At 38.2% G+C, this 17,898-nt stretch overlaps 2 protein-coding genes across 2 annotated transcripts; one reads left to right on the top strand and one right to left on the bottom strand.

Annotated features, from left to right (window-relative positions):
• Nucleotides 1-866: 866 nt before the first annotated feature.
• LOC137013145 (urokinase plasminogen activator surface receptor-like) lies at nt 867-2,374 on the top strand. Its single transcript, XM_067376774.1, has 5 exons — nt 867-972; nt 1,055-1,174; nt 1,469-1,600; nt 1,802-1,903; nt 2,042-2,374. Exons 1-5 carry the CDS (start codon nt 924-926, stop codon nt 2,239-2,241), a joined length of 603 nt encoding a protein of 200 aa, XP_067232875.1. The 5' UTR covers nt 867-923; the 3' UTR covers nt 2,242-2,374.
• A 5,941-nt stretch (nt 2,375-8,315) lies between these two features.
• LOC137012699 (uncharacterized) lies at nt 8,316-15,148 on the bottom strand. Its single transcript, XM_067376095.1, has 2 exons — nt 9,622-15,148; nt 8,316-9,153 (listed from the first exon to the last, which is right to left on the bottom strand). Exons 1-2 carry the CDS (start codon nt 14,051-14,053, stop codon nt 9,149-9,151), a joined length of 4,437 nt encoding a protein of 1,478 aa, XP_067232196.1. The 5' UTR covers nt 14,054-15,148; the 3' UTR covers nt 8,316-9,148.
• Between the last annotated feature and the right edge of the window lie 2,750 nt (nt 15,149-17,898).

The following is a 17,898-nucleotide window of genomic DNA, read 5'->3' as shown; positions in this document are numbered from 1 at the left end:
TTGAAAACCTAAAATAAGTTATTAAAAAATAAATAAAGAGGAATACAGTGGACATGAACATCACTGCACCTTTCAAAGCAAAGTTCTTACAGTGGATATAGCTTGAGTACTTAATGAATGACAGAAATTTCATTTTTGGGTGAACTAACCCTTAAAAACTCAAGTCTAATGATTTCAGAGAAAATGAATGCTGTGGTTCTGTTGTATCATGTTCCACTCCCACACTGTGTAGGTGTAACACATCTGAACTGCACTAATCCTTTAATGCTGAAACAAGTATATTCAAGTGAAAACATGATAGAACTTGACCTGGTTTCTCAATAACTTTACATACAGCTGAACATAGGTAACCTAAATCTATGTGTAAACTGAAGTATGTGAGATTTTCTTTCTTATGCAAAACACAAGAATATATTTTAAATAATGTTTGCATGGACTTCTATTGTTTTTAGATCAGGTTAATGATATTTTCTATTGCCTAACCCAGCCCTACCCCTAAACCTACCCATCACAGAAACATGTGTAGAACACTAGACTTAAATAAAAACATGTTTTGGTTGATTTATAAGCTTTTTAAACACACTTGGCCCTCAGAAATATAGCCAAACCTGTACATTATAACACTTTTGTGTTCCACAGAAGAAAGAAATTCATACAGGTTTTGAATGACATGAGGGTGAATAAAAGATTTTTTGGGGTCAACTATCACTTTTAGAAGGTTGGTTTAAGATGACGTACAGTATTCATTCTTTATAGTTTCCTTATTAAACCATCATTTATCATTAGCAAGAAAATTATGAAAGCTGAAGTTTCTGTTTCAAGAAATATCTACTGTTAAACTTTCTCATGAAGATCCTCCCCTTTTGAGAATCTATAAAATGGGCACTGAAACAGACGTTATTTCATTCTCCTCCTGATCAAAGATGGATCTGCAAATCTCAGTTTTTCTTCTCTTCATTCTTTTCACTGCAGGTACAAAGACAAATAATGTTTGTGATGTTACTGAGAATAATAACAGATCACTGATGCATCTGTCTCTGTTTTATTACTACAGGACACTCTTTCAGATGTTATGAGTGCAACAGTCTGACGGGTTCTTGTGCGGGACAAACGGTAAAAACATGCCCCATTGGATCTTCTTATTGTGTGACTTCAACAGCAGTGGTAAAAGTTGGTAAGTCCAATATGATTGAAATTTACTGTTTTGACTTACTGGAGATGCTGCTGTTATTTGCTGCAACAGAACCGCTACTCGTTTTTATGGTGGAATTTACAATTTCAAACGCAGAATATTCTACATATATTTCTGATATTTAATTTGTTTTTCCTCAGATTATGATTTTATATTTTAAAAAATAGTTTGAAATGAGAAAAGTGCTCAATTTTATAAATTCATATTTATAAATACATTTTCCATCCAAATAATGTGCAGTTTAATTGGTCTTTCCTGTATCATTCATGTTTTTAGGTGACACTAGTACTAAAGTGAAGATTAAAGATTGTGCTCCTGCCTGTCAAAGTGTGTCCATGAATACCGGCCTTTCAGTGGTGACTTCCTCCTGCTGTAACACAGACCAGTGTAACGCCCAAGATCCTCCAGGTATTGTACTTCAATGATCATGTGCAAATAACTATCTTCTTTAAAGTTAACACTCATTTTACTTCCAAAGGACATTCAATCAGGAAATAAAAAAAAGGTGCATCTTGTCATGAACTGATTGAATGGAACCGCTAAAGAAGTGTTGTATTAGATATTTTGTACAGAAAATAAAATAAAAGAATACTTGTTTTCCCTTTGTAGATCCCAATCCCAATGGAAAGAAATGTTTCTATTGTGATGGACAGAGCTGCTCAAACATTTTGAACTGTTTAGGGACTGAAGACCACTGCATTAAAGCAACAGGTGAGAATCTGAAAAAGGAAGAACAAGATTAAAGTCATGATCTTTTAAACTCTCTTAGGTTTAAACATTTGACACAGATCACATATACCAATGTCCAGCTTAGACTGAATCAACCTCTGTTTTCTTTCTTTCCATCAGTGGCTTATGGAGGCCAGTCAGTTTCTGTAAAAGGCTGTGCATCTAAATCCATTTGTGATGCCACAGAATCAGTTCATAATGTTCATAACATTGAGAGCATCTCATGTTGTGAGGGGAACCTGTGTAACGGTGCTCAGAGTGTCTCTCAGAGCTTCCTGTTCCTCTGCTGTTCTCTGCTCTCCTACTTCCTGCTGCACTGAATCCAGCAGCTCTTCATTCTACAATGAAAGACACTGTACTGAATATAGAGCTACTGTATTTTTGGTGTTCTGATGTGATTTTTTTCCTGTAAAATTCTGATGTGACATTTTATTAAAAATAAAATACTACATCACCTTGTTCCTGGGGTCATATTTAATAAAGCTTGTCATGCTGTAAAAAAGTCTGAAAACCATACTGCAATAATAAAATTGATATATACTGTATATAAATACAAATATAAATAAATGATATATATATACAGTACAGTCCAAAAGTTTGGAAACACTAAGATTTTTAATGTTTTTAAAAGAAGTTTCGTCTGCTCACCAAGGCTACATTTATTTAATTAAAAATACAGTAAAAACAGAAATATTGTGAAATATTATTACAATTTAAAATAACTGTTTTCTATTTGAATATATTTAACAAAGTAATTTATTCCTGTGATGCAAAGCTGAATTTTCAGCATCATTCCTCCAGTCTTCAGTGTCACATGATCCTTCAGAAATCATTCTAATATGCTGATCTGCTGCTCAATAAACATTTAATGTGTACAATTGTACAAAATATTTGTGTTCAATATTTTTTTTCAGGATTATTTGATGAATAGAAAGTTCAAAAGAACAGTGTTTATCTGAAATCTAATCTTTTGTAACATTATAAATGTCTTTACTGCCACTTTTGATTGATTTAATGCATCCTTGCTGAATAAAAGTATTCATTTCTTTAATTTCTTTTCAAAAAAATAAAAATAAAAATTCTTACTGACCCCAAACTTTTGAACGGTAGTGTATAATGCTACAGAAGCTTTGTATTTCAGATAAATGCTGTTCTTTTGAACTTTCTATTCATCAAGGAATCCTGAAAAAAAAGTACACAACTGTTTTCAACATTGAAAATAATCATAAATGTTTATTGAGCAGCAAATCAGCATATTAGAATGATTTCTGAAGGATCATGTGACACTGAAGACTGGAGTAATGATGCTGAAAATTCAGCTTTGCATCACAGGAATAAATTACTTTGTGAAATATATTCAAATAGAAGACAGTTATTTTAAATTGTAATAATATTTCACAATATTACTGTTTTTACTGTATTTTTAATTAAATAAATGTAGCCTTGGTGAGCAGACGAAACTTCTTTTAAAAACATTAAAAATCTTAGTGGTTCCAAACTTTTGGACTGTACTGTATATATATATCACTCTAAAAACATAGGTGCTATATAGCACTAAAAGTGTTTCTTGGCTCGTAATCATATAAGGGAACCACCTTTGGTGCTATGTAACACCTTATCTTTATAGGTGCTCTACAGCAGTGGTTCTCAAACCTGTCCTGGGGACCCCCCACCACTGCACATTTTGCATGTCTCCCTCATCTAACACACCCAATTCAACTCTTGCAGTCTCTACTAATTAGCTGATGACTTGAATCAGGTGTGTTAGATGAGGATGCCATGCAAAATGTGCAGTGGTGGGGGGTCCCCAGGACAGGTTTGAGAACCACTGCTCTACAGCACCTTTGTCAAATTGTGCTATGTGGAACCCATAAGAGGTGCCATATCATTTAATTTCTTCAACAAAAATGGTGCTAAACAGCTCGTAATGGTGCTGGTTCTTTGGCTTGTAAAGAACCTTTAAAGGTGCTTAACAGGTTCTTTGTACGGCAGTGGTGCTATATAGCACCTTAACCACCCCAAAGAACCACTGAAGAACCGCTGAAGAACCATACAGGGGCTTAACCGGTTCTCTATATAGTAGCAGTAGTTTTTAAGACCATAGTCATCCCTATACAGCACTTAAAGTGGTTCTGCTATGATTACGAGCCAAAAAACCACTTTTAGTACTATATAGAAACATTTTTTAGAGTGTATATATATATATATATATATAAAATGTAAAACAACATTGGATATAATCTTCACTGTACAAAATAAAGATTAATCATTATTAAAGTTACAAAAGTTATTCAGTCAAGAGCACTGAGTGATTTCCTTGCCTTTTGTTGTTTAATTGCAGACAGCAAGAATATTATGCTGCTGTCACTTTAAGACATAATGCACAGATCTGGTACACTGATACTGTACACGTGTTATCTTTCTGGACTGTTTACATTTACTTAAGACATAACTGACTATGTTTGCTGTAGGATATTCAACAAGATGGGCATGTTGACATAATTTTTGTGTGAATTTGTCCATTTAAGCCAAGACTTGAAGAGAACTGAATATTTGTGTGCTGTCTGAGACATGGGTTTGTGGGCTTGTGCGCTTACAGCAAGCCTGAGATCTCTTTTGCGTCTTCTTGCACTTGAATGTTTAAATTGGCAAAGCTTAGATGAGTTTAGTTTAAAGATGCCCTAGAATTAAAAATTGAATTTATCTAGGCATAGTTGAATAACAAGAGTTCAGTACATGGAAATGACATACAGTGAGTCTCAAACTCCATTGTTTCCTCCTTCTTATATAAATCTCATTTGTTTAAAAGACCTCCGAAGAACAGACGAATCTCAACATAACACTGACTGTTACGTAACAGTCGGGATCATTAATATGTATGACCCCAATATTTGCATATGCCAGCCCATGTTCAAGGCATTAGACAAGGGCAGCCAGTATTAACGTCTGGATCTGTGCACAGCTGAATCATCAGAGTAGGTAAGCAAGCAAAAACAATAGCGAAAAATGGCAGATGGAGCAATAATAACTGACATAATCCATGATATCATGATATTTTTAGTGATATTTGTAAATTGTCTTTCTAAATGTTTTGTTAGCATGTTGCTAATGTACTGTTAAATGGGGTTAAAGTTACCATCGTTTCTTACTGTATTCACGGAGACAAGAGCCGTCACTTTTTTTATTTTTAAACACTTGCGGTCTGTATAATTCATAAACACAACTTCATTCTTTATAAATCTCTCCAACGGTGTAGCATTAGCCGTTAGCCACGGAGCATAGCCTCAAACTCATTCAGAATCAAATGTAAACATCAAAATAAACACTGTACTTACGCGATTAGACATGCTGCATGACAAACACTTTGTAAAGATTCATTTTGAGGGTTATATTAGCTGTGTAAACTTTGTTAAGGCACTGTTCAAGGCAAGCGCAAGCTCCGTGGGCGGAGAGCACGAGAATTTAAAGGGGCCGCAGCCTGAATCGGCGCATTTCTAATTATGCCTCAAAATAGGCGGTTAAAAAAATTAATAAAAAAAAATCTATGGGGTATTTTGAGCTGAAACTTCACAGACACATTCAGGGGACACCTTAGACTTATATTACATCTTGTAAAAAAACGTTCGATGGCACCTTTAAACTATAGCAACGTGTCCTGCGCTGCGCTTGTGCACTCTAAACACCCGGGTGATGACAGTGTAAATGTCATATTACAGTATATACGACACTCGTGTTGAAAAAAGTCTAGGGGAAGCCAGAATGCGTATCCGTTGATATACATTAGCATATTATAGATGCATATGCGTTGTCAGATTTGAGATGAACCACGGTGCAAGTGCGTGCCGAACCAAGGGTGGAGATTGGTACGGTTCAATTTTTTAGCGTGGTGAAATTAAAGGTGCATCTTTGTGTCTGTGAGTGAGTTACCAGTGTGTACAAGCTTGATGACTGCTGAAAATAAATTGGCTATTAAAAAGAAAAGCTGAATATTGGTTTATAATAATATATTGTTTAAATTGTTACTGCTTAATTGTTACTACTAGTTATTATTTTGGAATATGTAAAAATGCGAATAAGAAAAAACACTAACTTGATTAAATTTATACTTGGTTTTAATAAATAGAACATTACATAGTGTAAAATTCAAAATAGAATTGTATTTGGTCTCTCTTTTTATGTAATGTTAACTTAACCAGGAAAATTTTGAAACAGGAACATAAATGAGGATGTTGCCTCCTCATTTTAAAACACCACCGCACACCACTGACATATAGCACATAACCGTACCAAAACCGTGACCCTAAAATCGTGAGTAATTTGAACTGTTACAGCCCTAGTTATGGTGATGAATGCCATTTCATTCATACAGGAGTACAGTGAGAGGAACCTGGTTTCCACAGTGAAGTTTGGTGGCTATGAAGTTCTTATACAGGGATGAATGAGTGCTGAAGGTATGGAAGAGTTGTGTTTTATCAATGACTTCATTAATTCACACACCATTGTGTGATGTAATAAAACAGAAGATGCTACCCTCTCTTCATTCCCTGCTTTGTTGGGCAATTTTTCAACATGACAGTGACTACATACACTCATATTTATGATGAACTTTCACAAATGCACGCATTATAAATGGACAAGTATACGGTATATGTTGTTTGTAAGCTTATTGTCAGCGGAAGTTGTGAGAAACTGATCTAGCTGCAGCAGATTTTATTCATTTATTAATTAAGATTTAATGTTAATACACAAAACTCAAAATGAAACACACTTGACTGAAAACCTCGAACAGAACATCTGTATAACCTGACAAGAGACAAGTGAACTGAACAAAACAAAACAAAGGGCTTAAATACAAAAGCCAAACAAATCAATGAAATGAAAAACAGGTGCAACAGATAATCAAACCAATGAAAAACCAAGGAAATTAACTGAAAACTAGAAAACAGAACTAAACCCACCCAAAACAGACATGAACACAGATTACCCATTACACTTACACAATACAATCCACAAACACACACGGGTTATTTATGTTTCTGTTATATGTGTGTCTGTAATTTAATGTCATGTCATTTATCTAATGTTCATTGCTTTAGAAAATATTATAAAAAAAATAATAGCTTATCCAACAACACAAGTTGCATGTATTTTGTCTTTTTGATGCACATTTTAAACTGGATATAGCCATAAATTGTAGAATTGTTACATTTACAGTTTTTAACATATGCTCAAGAGACTTACGAGAAGCATCATGCTGGTTTTTCGGACTTACTACCCACAACCACTGACACACATTGCATTCACACATTTCACATCCAGACATGTCCAGGTCTGCATTGCAAAAGCTTTAACAAAAGTGGAGAATCACCACAACACTTCATTAAACACATGCTTTTATCTAGTAGTAACAATACAGAATATTGAGGTAAAGAAAGAGAATGGAAACTAATCTTGACCTGATTTCTCAGTAACTTTCTATTTTCACGACCCAGTGAACCTGATTTCACCAAATAGAACATGTTCCTGTATAAACATCCTTGTTGATTCTGGAGCAACAGTCCAATCTGCCAATCAGATTTAAGGGATGGGTTCACAGTTAATTCACTGTTTGTGGAGTTGTTTAATCAGATCTTGAGAGATTTAATGTCTTCTTTTATCTTCAGTTGATTTAATCTTTTTCTGTTCTTGTTTCTCTTTCCTTCATTGATTCTGCTGATTAACAGCAGGTGTTCATCAGTGTCTGAATTCACACACGTGTTTTCATTCACTCTCTCAGGTGGACTATATTAGTGAACTAATGTAGGGAATATTGAATGAGGGTTTAGGGTGATTTAGAACACAGCCTAAGAGTGTTGACTTTGAGAGCTGTTAACTCACAGTATATTACTGTAGGCTACTTTCTCGAAAACGTCACATATTACCCAGAATGCATTGTTTTCTACGGTATATTACTGTTTTAATGAAAAAAAGCATGTTACTGTCAAAATGTGGCCTTTTTTACAGCAATTTTTACAGTGTAGGCTTACAGCAGAGGTTAGGGGCTTCTACATTATTCTTATTCACCACTCATTTCCCTCTGATTTTAGGAATAAGTTGGGTTAGGTTTAGGGGTAGGGGTAGGGATAGAGGTTGTACTTTAACTGTCCAGGTCGAAGGTTTGTATAAACATACAGTTAAATCTCTTTTGTCAAGCCCTCTATACCTTACTGAAATGAAGCAACAGACCTATATCAGTTTCCTGTTTTTGGAGGTTAGCACTAGTTTGATGCTGGTCTACAGCTGCTGGATCAGAAAAGCAACTCTGTTCTGAAAGCTTATTGTTACGTGCTTAAAGTTGTTCAGTGGAATGACCGCAACATTTAAATGAGATACAACTGTTGAGGCGTGGGGAGGAACAAACCAAACAACAAGGGAAACAATTAATATCCGATATTTATTAACACGGTAGAGATAAGTCAACAAGTAAGACATAAACAAAGTAAAAGTAAGGAAAGAACGAGGATGTCGCCAAAGAAAAGAAATAATCAGAACAAAACCCACTAACTAGCGCCCACGCCCCTAAACTAACTACCAAAAATAAAATGTAAAAACAAAACCGAAAACTTCGGCGCGGCGCCTTAACTAAAACTCCACTAAATAAATAAACAAAAATACAGGGAAGGCGAGCACCCGCATTATAACTAACATTAGTTGCTAGCTGACACGCACTATGCGGAATTCACCGTGGTCAGTGAGGTTGATGTTATCTCTGAGCTGTCCGCAGCAAAAGGTTTCATTATCGGTCAACCCCTCGGTTGACAGACAATGACTTCACGCCAGAATTCGAATGCGTTCAAACATTTCGCACGAGAGACTTGTCTGCAGGAGAAGGGTTTCATTATTTGTCAACCACTCGATTGACAGATAATGACTTCACGCCAGATTTCGAGTGGACTCAAACATTTAACAGAAGACTTGTATCACTCTCTAACGCCGTCAGCTTAACTATTACACAGAAACAAACAACCAGATACTGTCTCAATGAACCACAGACTAAATAAACAGTTCGCAAACACAAAGAATGACTGGCTCTGGCTCGACAAGCGTGAGTGAGGTCCAAGCCCAAACGCTCACTGCAGGTGGAATGCCGCCGAAGCCTTTTAAATGATCAGCCACCTGCAGATTGGCAGAACGCTGGTTGGGACGTCAGAGCGTCATGACGTCACCAAGATGAGCCCCGCTTTACCGTCAACCTAAAACTCGACAGACGGATAAGAAAGAGAGAGAGAGAGAGAAAAAAAAACTAAAACAAAATACAAAAACATACGTGGAACGTAACACTCCCCCCCTAAAAAAAAAGAGAAAAGAAAAATAACACTTTTCTTCTTCTCTTCTTTAAGCCCTATTACCAGCTTAGTAAACTCTAGATAGAGCATCGGCAATTATGTTTTCTGACCCCTTCTTGTGCTTAATCACTAAATCGTAACCCTGCACGATTAAGGACCAGCGCATCAATCGCTGATTCTGATTGTTCATACGTGCTAAAAACACCAGAGCATTGTGATCAGTGAATACAACCACAGGCAAATTACTTGAACTAATATAAACATCAAAGTGTTGTAAGGCCAACAGCAAAGCTAACGTTTCTTTCTCGATGGTAGAATAGTTTAACTGATGTTTATTAAACTTGCGCGAGAAATAACACACAGGATGGTCAATACCATTTGCGTCCTCCTGTACAAGCACTGCACCCGCACCGACCGAGCTTGCATCGATCTCCAGCTTGAAGTCCTTTCCCACATCAGGAGCTGTCAAAACAGGCGTACTGCATAATAAAACTTTGATGTTATCAAAAGCATTTTGACAGTCATTACTCCAAATAAAAGTACGTGACGGGCTGAGGAGTGAAGTTAGCGGACTGGCCACAGTGGAGAAGTTTTTACAAAAATTCCGATAATAACCGGCCATCCCCAGAAATCTACGAAGTTCTTTTCGCGTGGTCGGAACCGGAAATTCTGCAATCGCAGCGACCTTGGCTTCTATAGGTCTTACCTGCCCTTGACCTACTTCTCTGCCCAGGTACGTCACTGTAGCTTGACCAAATTCACATTTAGAAAGGTTTAATGTCAGCGAGGCATTCCGAAGGCGTTCAAACACCTCTCTTAACGTTGCAACATGTGCGGACCAGCTAGATGAATAAATCACAAGATCGTCCAGATATGCATTGCAGTTTCGAACACCAGCAAGCACAATATTAATGAGCCTCTGGAACGTAGCTGGTGCGTTGCGCATGCCGAAAGCCATAACGCAGTATTGCATGAAATCGTCCTGAGTCACAAAAGCAGAAATATCTGACGCTCGAGCCGTCAATGGTACTTGCCAGTAACCTTTCAGCAAATCTAGTTTACTGACGAATTTAGCAGACCCCAGATTGTCTACACAATCTTCCATAAGGGGTAACGGAAAACTATCGGGAACAGTAACTGAATTTACCTTGCGATAGTCCGTGCAAAACCTGGCGGATCCGTCACTTTTTGTCACCAGTAGACATGGAGAACTCCACGGACTAAAACTCTGCTTGGCGAGACCGTTTTCGCGTAAATACTCGACTTCAGCTTTCATCGCAGAACGTTTAACAGCGTTAACCCTATAAGCTCGTTGCTTGATAGGAACGGCATGACCTACATCAATATCATGTTGTAAGACTGTAGTTCGAGACGGAACATCCTGAAATAACAAGGAGAAATCGTGAATTAATATTTCAACATCATTTCTCTGGCAATCAGGTAAATGGGACAGATGAGAAGTCAAATTGCTCAACATTTCAGAGTTCTTCAGCCTAACACACTGCTGATATGTGTGGCGTACTAACACTCCATCATTATCTTGAGTAGGGACATCAGCCACCTCACATATAAGAGCGGCAGAGGTAATAAGCTCATCCACCTTCTCAACAGCTTGTGACGACCCTCTGACATGATACTCCTTCAGCATATTCACATGACATACACGAGATTTCTTTCTACGCTCAGGAGTTCGGATCAAATAATCAGTGTTACTCAATTTTTTAATCACTTCATATGGACCCGAAAATCGTGCAGACAGAACAGAACCCACAACTGGCAATAAAACCAGCACTTGATCTCCCTCCTTAAAATGACGCTGAACCGTTTTACGATCGAACTGACGTTTCATAGCCACCTGCGCACTCAACAATGACTCTTTTGCCGTTGAACAAGCCTTATGCAATCGCTCACGAAATTTGCTTACATAGTCAAGCACAGGAATTTTAGTACTAGGCTCACAGGATAACAGATCTTCTTTAAGCATCTTTAAAGGACCCCTCACCGTATGACCAAATACAAGGTCGGCAGGACTAAATCCCAAACTGTCTTGTACTGCTTCTCTGACAGCGAACAAGAGTAGAGGTATGCCCTCGTCCCAGTCCTTACCCGTATCCATGCAATAACGTCGCAACATCGCTTTTAACGTCTGGTGAAACCGTTCCAAAGCTCCTTGGCTTTCTGGGTGAAAAGCGCTTGAAGTTTGATGAGAAACGTTTAAGGTCGTCAACACCTGTCCAAAGATTCTTGACAAAAAGTTAGTACCTTGATCGGATTGAACCACTTTCGGAAGGCCAAACATAGAAAAGAATCTTACAAGTGCATTACTAATCACTGGCGCTGTAATCTTCCTAAGCGGAATAGCTTCTGGAAAGCGCGTCGCAACACACATTATTGTTAACAAGTATTGGTTACCACTCTTAGACTTAGGCAACGGTCCAACACAGTCAACAATAACATGCTCGAACGGTTCCCCAATCACTGGTATAGGAACAAGCGGTGCACGCGGAATCACCTGATTTGGCTTACCTGAAAACTGACAAGTCTGGCAAGTTTTACAGAATTTCGTTACATCAGCCTTCATTCGGGGCCAAAAGAAATGTTTCAAAATTCGATGATACGTTTTCTTAACGCCCAAATGTCCAGACAAATCATGATCATGAGCTAGAGAGAGTACAATCTGTCTGTAACATACAGGAATGACAATTTGATGTACAGAAGTCCACTCACTATCGCACGCAACATCTGCACACCACCAACGCATCAGCAACCCGTTCTCGATAAAGTAAGCGGCTTTCCTCTCCTTGGCCATTTCCAAAGGAACAACAGAGGAAAAGCATTTCCGCAAGGAACAATCTTCTTTCTGAGCTGTAATCATTTTTTCACGAGTCATTGTCAATTTCACCTCGTCTGACTGCAAAATAAGCGCTTGATCCGCTGACTTACCCTCTTCAACTGGCAAAGTGTCATTTATAATAATAGGTGACATAAACGTAGAAGACAAGTCATCTGCATCAGCAAATTTACGAGCCTGCGCTCGCGTCACGGCACAAACAGGAAAAACTTCAGGAAACTTCTCGGACAACTCGTCAGTATACTCAGACAGAACAGGCTTATCACAAACCTCTAACAGCGGCGCGACTTTTCCACCTGCGATGTCGTTACCCAGGATGAAACTTACTCCATGCACAGGGAGACTGTCACGCACGCCGATTTTAACAAACCCCGTAAACAAATCAGACTTCAGATAAATCTGATGCAAAGGAACTTTCATAATATTCATTTCAAAGCCTCGCACTAACACATGGGTACCACAGAAAGTCTGTTCTGAGAGCGGCAGTGCACCAGCCACTATAAAGGACTGCATCGCGCCCGTGTCACGCAACATAGTCACTTTTACCTGATCCGAAGACTGATCACTGACAGATACTAATCCTTTCATAACGAAAGGTTGATACCCAACATCTAACTCCCCACCGAACTTACAATTAACAATATCAACAGGCTTCACAAAAGCAACACTTTTAGAAGTGTTACTTTGCTGTTTGCGCTTTAAAACAATGCAATCAGCAATGAGATGACCCGACTTATGACAGTAAAAACACTCTCGGTCTTCCTTAGGCTTTGGAACATTTTTCGAACGCGACTGATCTTTCGAAGTAACGGAACTAAATAAAACTTTGTCAGTACGAACGGGAGCAAAAATGCTCTTATGCGTCAACGCAAACTCATCAGCTAGAACAGATGCCTGAGACAACGATGTTACCTTTTGTTCGTTTAGGTAAACAACAACACGATCAGGGATACAACCTTTGAACTCCTCCAACAAAATTAACTCACGAAGTGCCTGGAAATCCGAAACTTTGTTTGAAGTGCACCACTTGTCAAACAACATACCTTTTTCTCTAGCAAATTCTACGAACGTTTGACTCGTGCTCTTTTTATGGGTTCTAAAACGCTGCCTGTACGCTTCAGGTACGAGTTCGTAAGCTCTCAAAATTGTTGTTTTGACAACATCATAATTTAAACTATCTTCTAATGTTAAAGCAGCACACACTTCCTGAGCTTTTCCCGTTAGCTTGCACTGCAGCAGCAAAGGCCACACATCTCTAGGCCAATTTAAAGCAGACGCAATTCGTTCGAATACATTAAAGTATGAATCAACTTCTGACTCTCTAAACTGTGGAACAAGAGAAATGTGTTTACTCACATCCAGCGTATTACTCGCCGTATTCGCACCAGTCGTAACAGCAGCAGTCTGCGTAGGTTGAGCAGTAGACACAAGCGGCACCGGAGAAACTGCGACATCTCTGGCTGCTTTCAGTTCCAACTCCCGCAATCTGATTTGCATGTCCGCCTCTATTTCCATACGGCGAACTTGGAGCTGCAGATCCAGCTGGGCCTTACGCTCCGCTGCCCTCTCGCGCTCTTCCACTTGGACTGCCAAGCGATACTTGAGCCGCGAGTCACCTCCAGTCCCAATCACGGGTGGAGAAAAAGGATCGAAGGGCGGCAAAACAGCTTTGGCATCGGAACCCTCCGCCTCAGCAATTTCACTCGCTTCCTCCTCACCAATCCACGAAGCGCCACCATCAGAACCTGGTCTCTGCTCTGAACTATCAGCCAGTTTAAGCACACCCAGTTCCCTCAAGCCACACACTACAACCTTTTTGATTTCACGCTTAAGCTGCTGTTTCGAAACTTTAATGTTAAAATGCGCCGCAACGACTAATAAATCGTCCTTACGACATTTATCTAGCTGTTCGACAGTTGGTGCACTCACAAAGTTATTCAAATCAAAGTCAGCCATAATAATTGAACTGTACGCTAAGCCCCTAAGATTTTTACGTCAGTCAACAAAACATGCCCTCACCGACTACCCGAGCAATCCTTATTATCCGATTGCTCCACCAACACACCAGCAACAGTGCATCTCAGAAATTCATTCCACAAGAATAAGATATCCTAATGAGGATATCCCACCGCTGCCACCAATAAATGTTACGTGCTTAAAGTTGTTCAGTGGAATGACCGCAACATTTAAATGAGATACAACTGTTGAGGCGTGGGGAGGAACAAACCAAACAACAAGGGAAACAATTAATATCCGATATTTATTAACACGGTAGAGATAAGTCAACAAGTAAGACATAAACAAAGTAAAAGTAAGGAAAGAACGAGGATGTCGCCAAAGAAAAGAAATAATCAGAACAAAACCCACTAACTAGCGCCCACGCCCCTAAACTAACTACCAAAAATAAAATGTAAAAACAAAACCGAAAACTTCGGCGCGGCGCCTTAACTAAAACTCCACTAAATAAATAAACAAAAATACAGGGAAGGCGAGCACCCGCATTATAACTAACATTAGTTGCTAGCTGACACGCACTATGCGGAATTCACCGTGGTCAGTGAGGTTGATGTTATCTCTGAGCTGTCCGCAGCAAAAGGTTTCATTATCGGTCAACCCCTCGGTTGACAGACAATGACTTCACGCCAGAATTCGAATGCGTTCAAACATTTCGCACGAGAGACTTGTCTGCAGGAGAAGGGTTTCATTATTTGTCAACCACTCGATTGACAGATAATGACTTCACGCCAGATTTCGAGTGGACTCAAACATTTAACAGAAGACTTGTATCACTCTCTAACGCCGTCAGCTTAACTATTACACAGAAACAAACAACCAGATACTGTCTCAATGAACCACAGACTAAATAAACAGTTCGCAAACACAAAGAATGACTGGCTCTGGCTCGACAAGCGTGAGTGAGGTCCAAGCCCAAACGCTCACTGCAGGTGGAATGCCGCCGAAGCCTTTTAAATGATCAGCCACCTGCAGATTGGCAGAACGCTGGTTGGGACGTCAGAGCGTCATGACGTCACCAAGATGAGCCCCGCTTTACCGTCAACCTAAAACTCGACAGACGGATAAGAAAGAGAGAGAGAGAGAGAAAAAAAAACTAAAACAAAATACAAAAACATACGTGGAACGTAACACTTATGTTCAAATCTAAAATATAAATGAATTTGATGTTACTAAGAACTTTGACAGTTTGTGGTTAATGGAATAGTTCAACCAAAATCAGTGAAAATCTTAATTTTCTTGAGACCAGTTTTATACTTTTTGCATCCAATTTTATCCAAATGCTGGGTTAAAAACAACCCAAGTTGGGTTGAAAATGGACAAACCCAGTGATTGGGTTGTTTTAACCCAGCGGTTAGGTTAAATCTTTGCACAATGTGCTGGGCAGTTATAGTTAACTATTGTTTAAAACTGCATTGCTTTTTTTTTTTTTTTAAATTAACCCAAAATATGTTGGAAATTAACATTTATTAATATGTTTAATAAATGAACATTTATGAGCATATTATTTATTAATAAGTTTCATGAATGATAATTAAACAAAAAAAATTGCTTATTAATGTTCACCTTTTTATTATTATTGTTGCTTCTAGTAATTAAATGTCTGATTTTTTATTTCCAGCCTATTTTGGGGTTCATTTTAAGCCAGCCATAGTAATTTTTAAACAATAGTTGAGTTAAATAAAACTGCCCAGCACTTTGGTCAAACATTTAACCCAACCGCTCGGTTGAAACAACCCCGGTGGTTGTCCATTTTCAAACCAACTTGGGTTGTTTTTAACCCAACATCTTTTAGATTGTGATTAATTGTGGACTGCATTTCCCATCATCCTCCTGGGCACCTAACTATACACACCTGGAACTCATCTAGCCCTCATCACTAGCACTATATAGAGCACACAAACTCTCTCAGGCATTGTCTGGGCTTGTCTGATGCTACAGATCACTTACCTGCGTTATCGTCCTGACTACCCTGATAGCTGTTATCTCATCCGAGTTGATCTCCAGTCATTTGAGTCATCTTCCAGTCATCCCTTTTCTCAACGTTGTTCCCTGTGTGTGTGTGTGTGTTCACACTATTCTATTAGACAAAGGCTCAAATTCAACAATACTAGTCTCATCTGCTAATCTGCAACTATCATCTCTTACCTGTTTATGCATTGTGATCCTATATCTGCAAATAAACCAGTTTCAGTTTTACCACAGTTCTGGTCATTGCATGACAGCACTAGACTGAGCACAAAAAAAGTCTCTTTCGAGAGCATCTTAAAAAAAAAAAAAACCTATGCTTTCACTTCCTTTAATCCCTCTCTATTCTATCTTATGCTACTCTAAGCAATGTCTGAAACTTGTATTGTGAGCACTTCTCTATTTGCCTCTTCACAATGTATTTCTCACCTGTTAAGTCGCTTTGGATAAAAGTGTCTGTAAAATGAATAAATGTAAATATAAAATAAAATAGAATAAAATAAAGTTAATAATGATAACCCTGTTTATTCAAATTTTGATATATATTAATAACCTGCTGTCAAGCAGGTAATGCATGGCACAAATCCAAAATCTGTATATGATTAATCATTACAGCAACTATTTTAAATATGCAACATAATTATCCTCTTTAGATGAAGCGACTGTGAATCTAGATCAGTGTTTCCTGTTTACCCAGATCAGTGTTTCCTGTTTACCCTCTCAGATTTAACCGCAGTCATAAAGTAATTCTAAATGAGTTCAGGGATTCAGGTAAAATAATGATTATGTGAAAACATAAACACCACCTGATAATCTTTTTTCTTTGCTTGAATAGCTGTTACAGCAGCCCAAACAAAATCTAATATAAAAAGTCAAGGGTCAAGAGCCCAACTAAAGCAAACACTCATCTCCACGATGGTGGCTTAAAAATTGTGATTTTCTCCTTGGAAGGATTCTGTGTGTTCGTCTATATCGGATGTTCAGAAGACGTCAAAAAAAGACGTCATAAAAACTTTCATTCTGGCCCCTCAGTGGACGTCTTTTCAACCTGAGACAAGACCTCAAAAAGACGTCTTCTGAACCTAATTTGCTCAGTGGGTTACTCTGTTTTACCCAATATATTACATTTAAACACAACTGTGTGTTGGTTTTTAAAGATCATAGGCCTATTATTGTTTGCATAAATCAAGACTATTGATAATCCACTGATTGTTACTATCTACCTAAGTTTTGCCCACATTTCATACAAAATACCATACAATGTACTGTGGAGAACATCAATGCATAAAAATCCTTAGTGATTTAAAAACTTATTTATTTACTGTTGACTTAAGCAGTTATATTTCAGTATTAATCCAAAATATCTTGATGTAGATAAATAGGATAGGAGATGAGAGTTTTTCTTATAAAATTGATTGTATTTATATGAAATATAATTATAATCTATGAGCGCAACTCATGGCCACAAGAGGGCGCTGATGGTCCATACAGTCTTTTTCGTGCACTTTTTCTCATTGCTCATGCCTCTTTGTGCCACCGCCTATTCCGCTTATGCCGCCTACGCCCGGCCCTGAGTGATGTATATCCTAGTGAAACAGGTTCTGAAACATAAACAAATGCAGGATGGGACTTGATGGGAATTGAATGGCTGTGGTTTGCTATTGGTGGATCTCATTGAGTGACAGGTTGCCCCGCCCTCACACCAGTAAACATGGCAGCGAGAGGAAGTGTAATGTTTTAAACCTTGTGTTTTTGTACATTTCAGTTAGGATAATAAGATGTAGGTAATCAATACAGTGAATAATCGAAAACAAGGAATA

The sequence above is a fragment of the Chanodichthys erythropterus genome, chromosome 22, assembly GCF_024489055.1.
Source record: "Chanodichthys erythropterus isolate Z2021 chromosome 22, ASM2448905v1, whole genome shotgun sequence".
NCBI classification, from domain to species: Eukaryota; Metazoa; Chordata; class Actinopteri; order Cypriniformes; family Xenocyprididae; genus Chanodichthys; species Chanodichthys erythropterus.
Note: the sequence above shows the minus strand (reverse complement) of the source record. Positions and strands in the feature narration are given on the sequence as shown.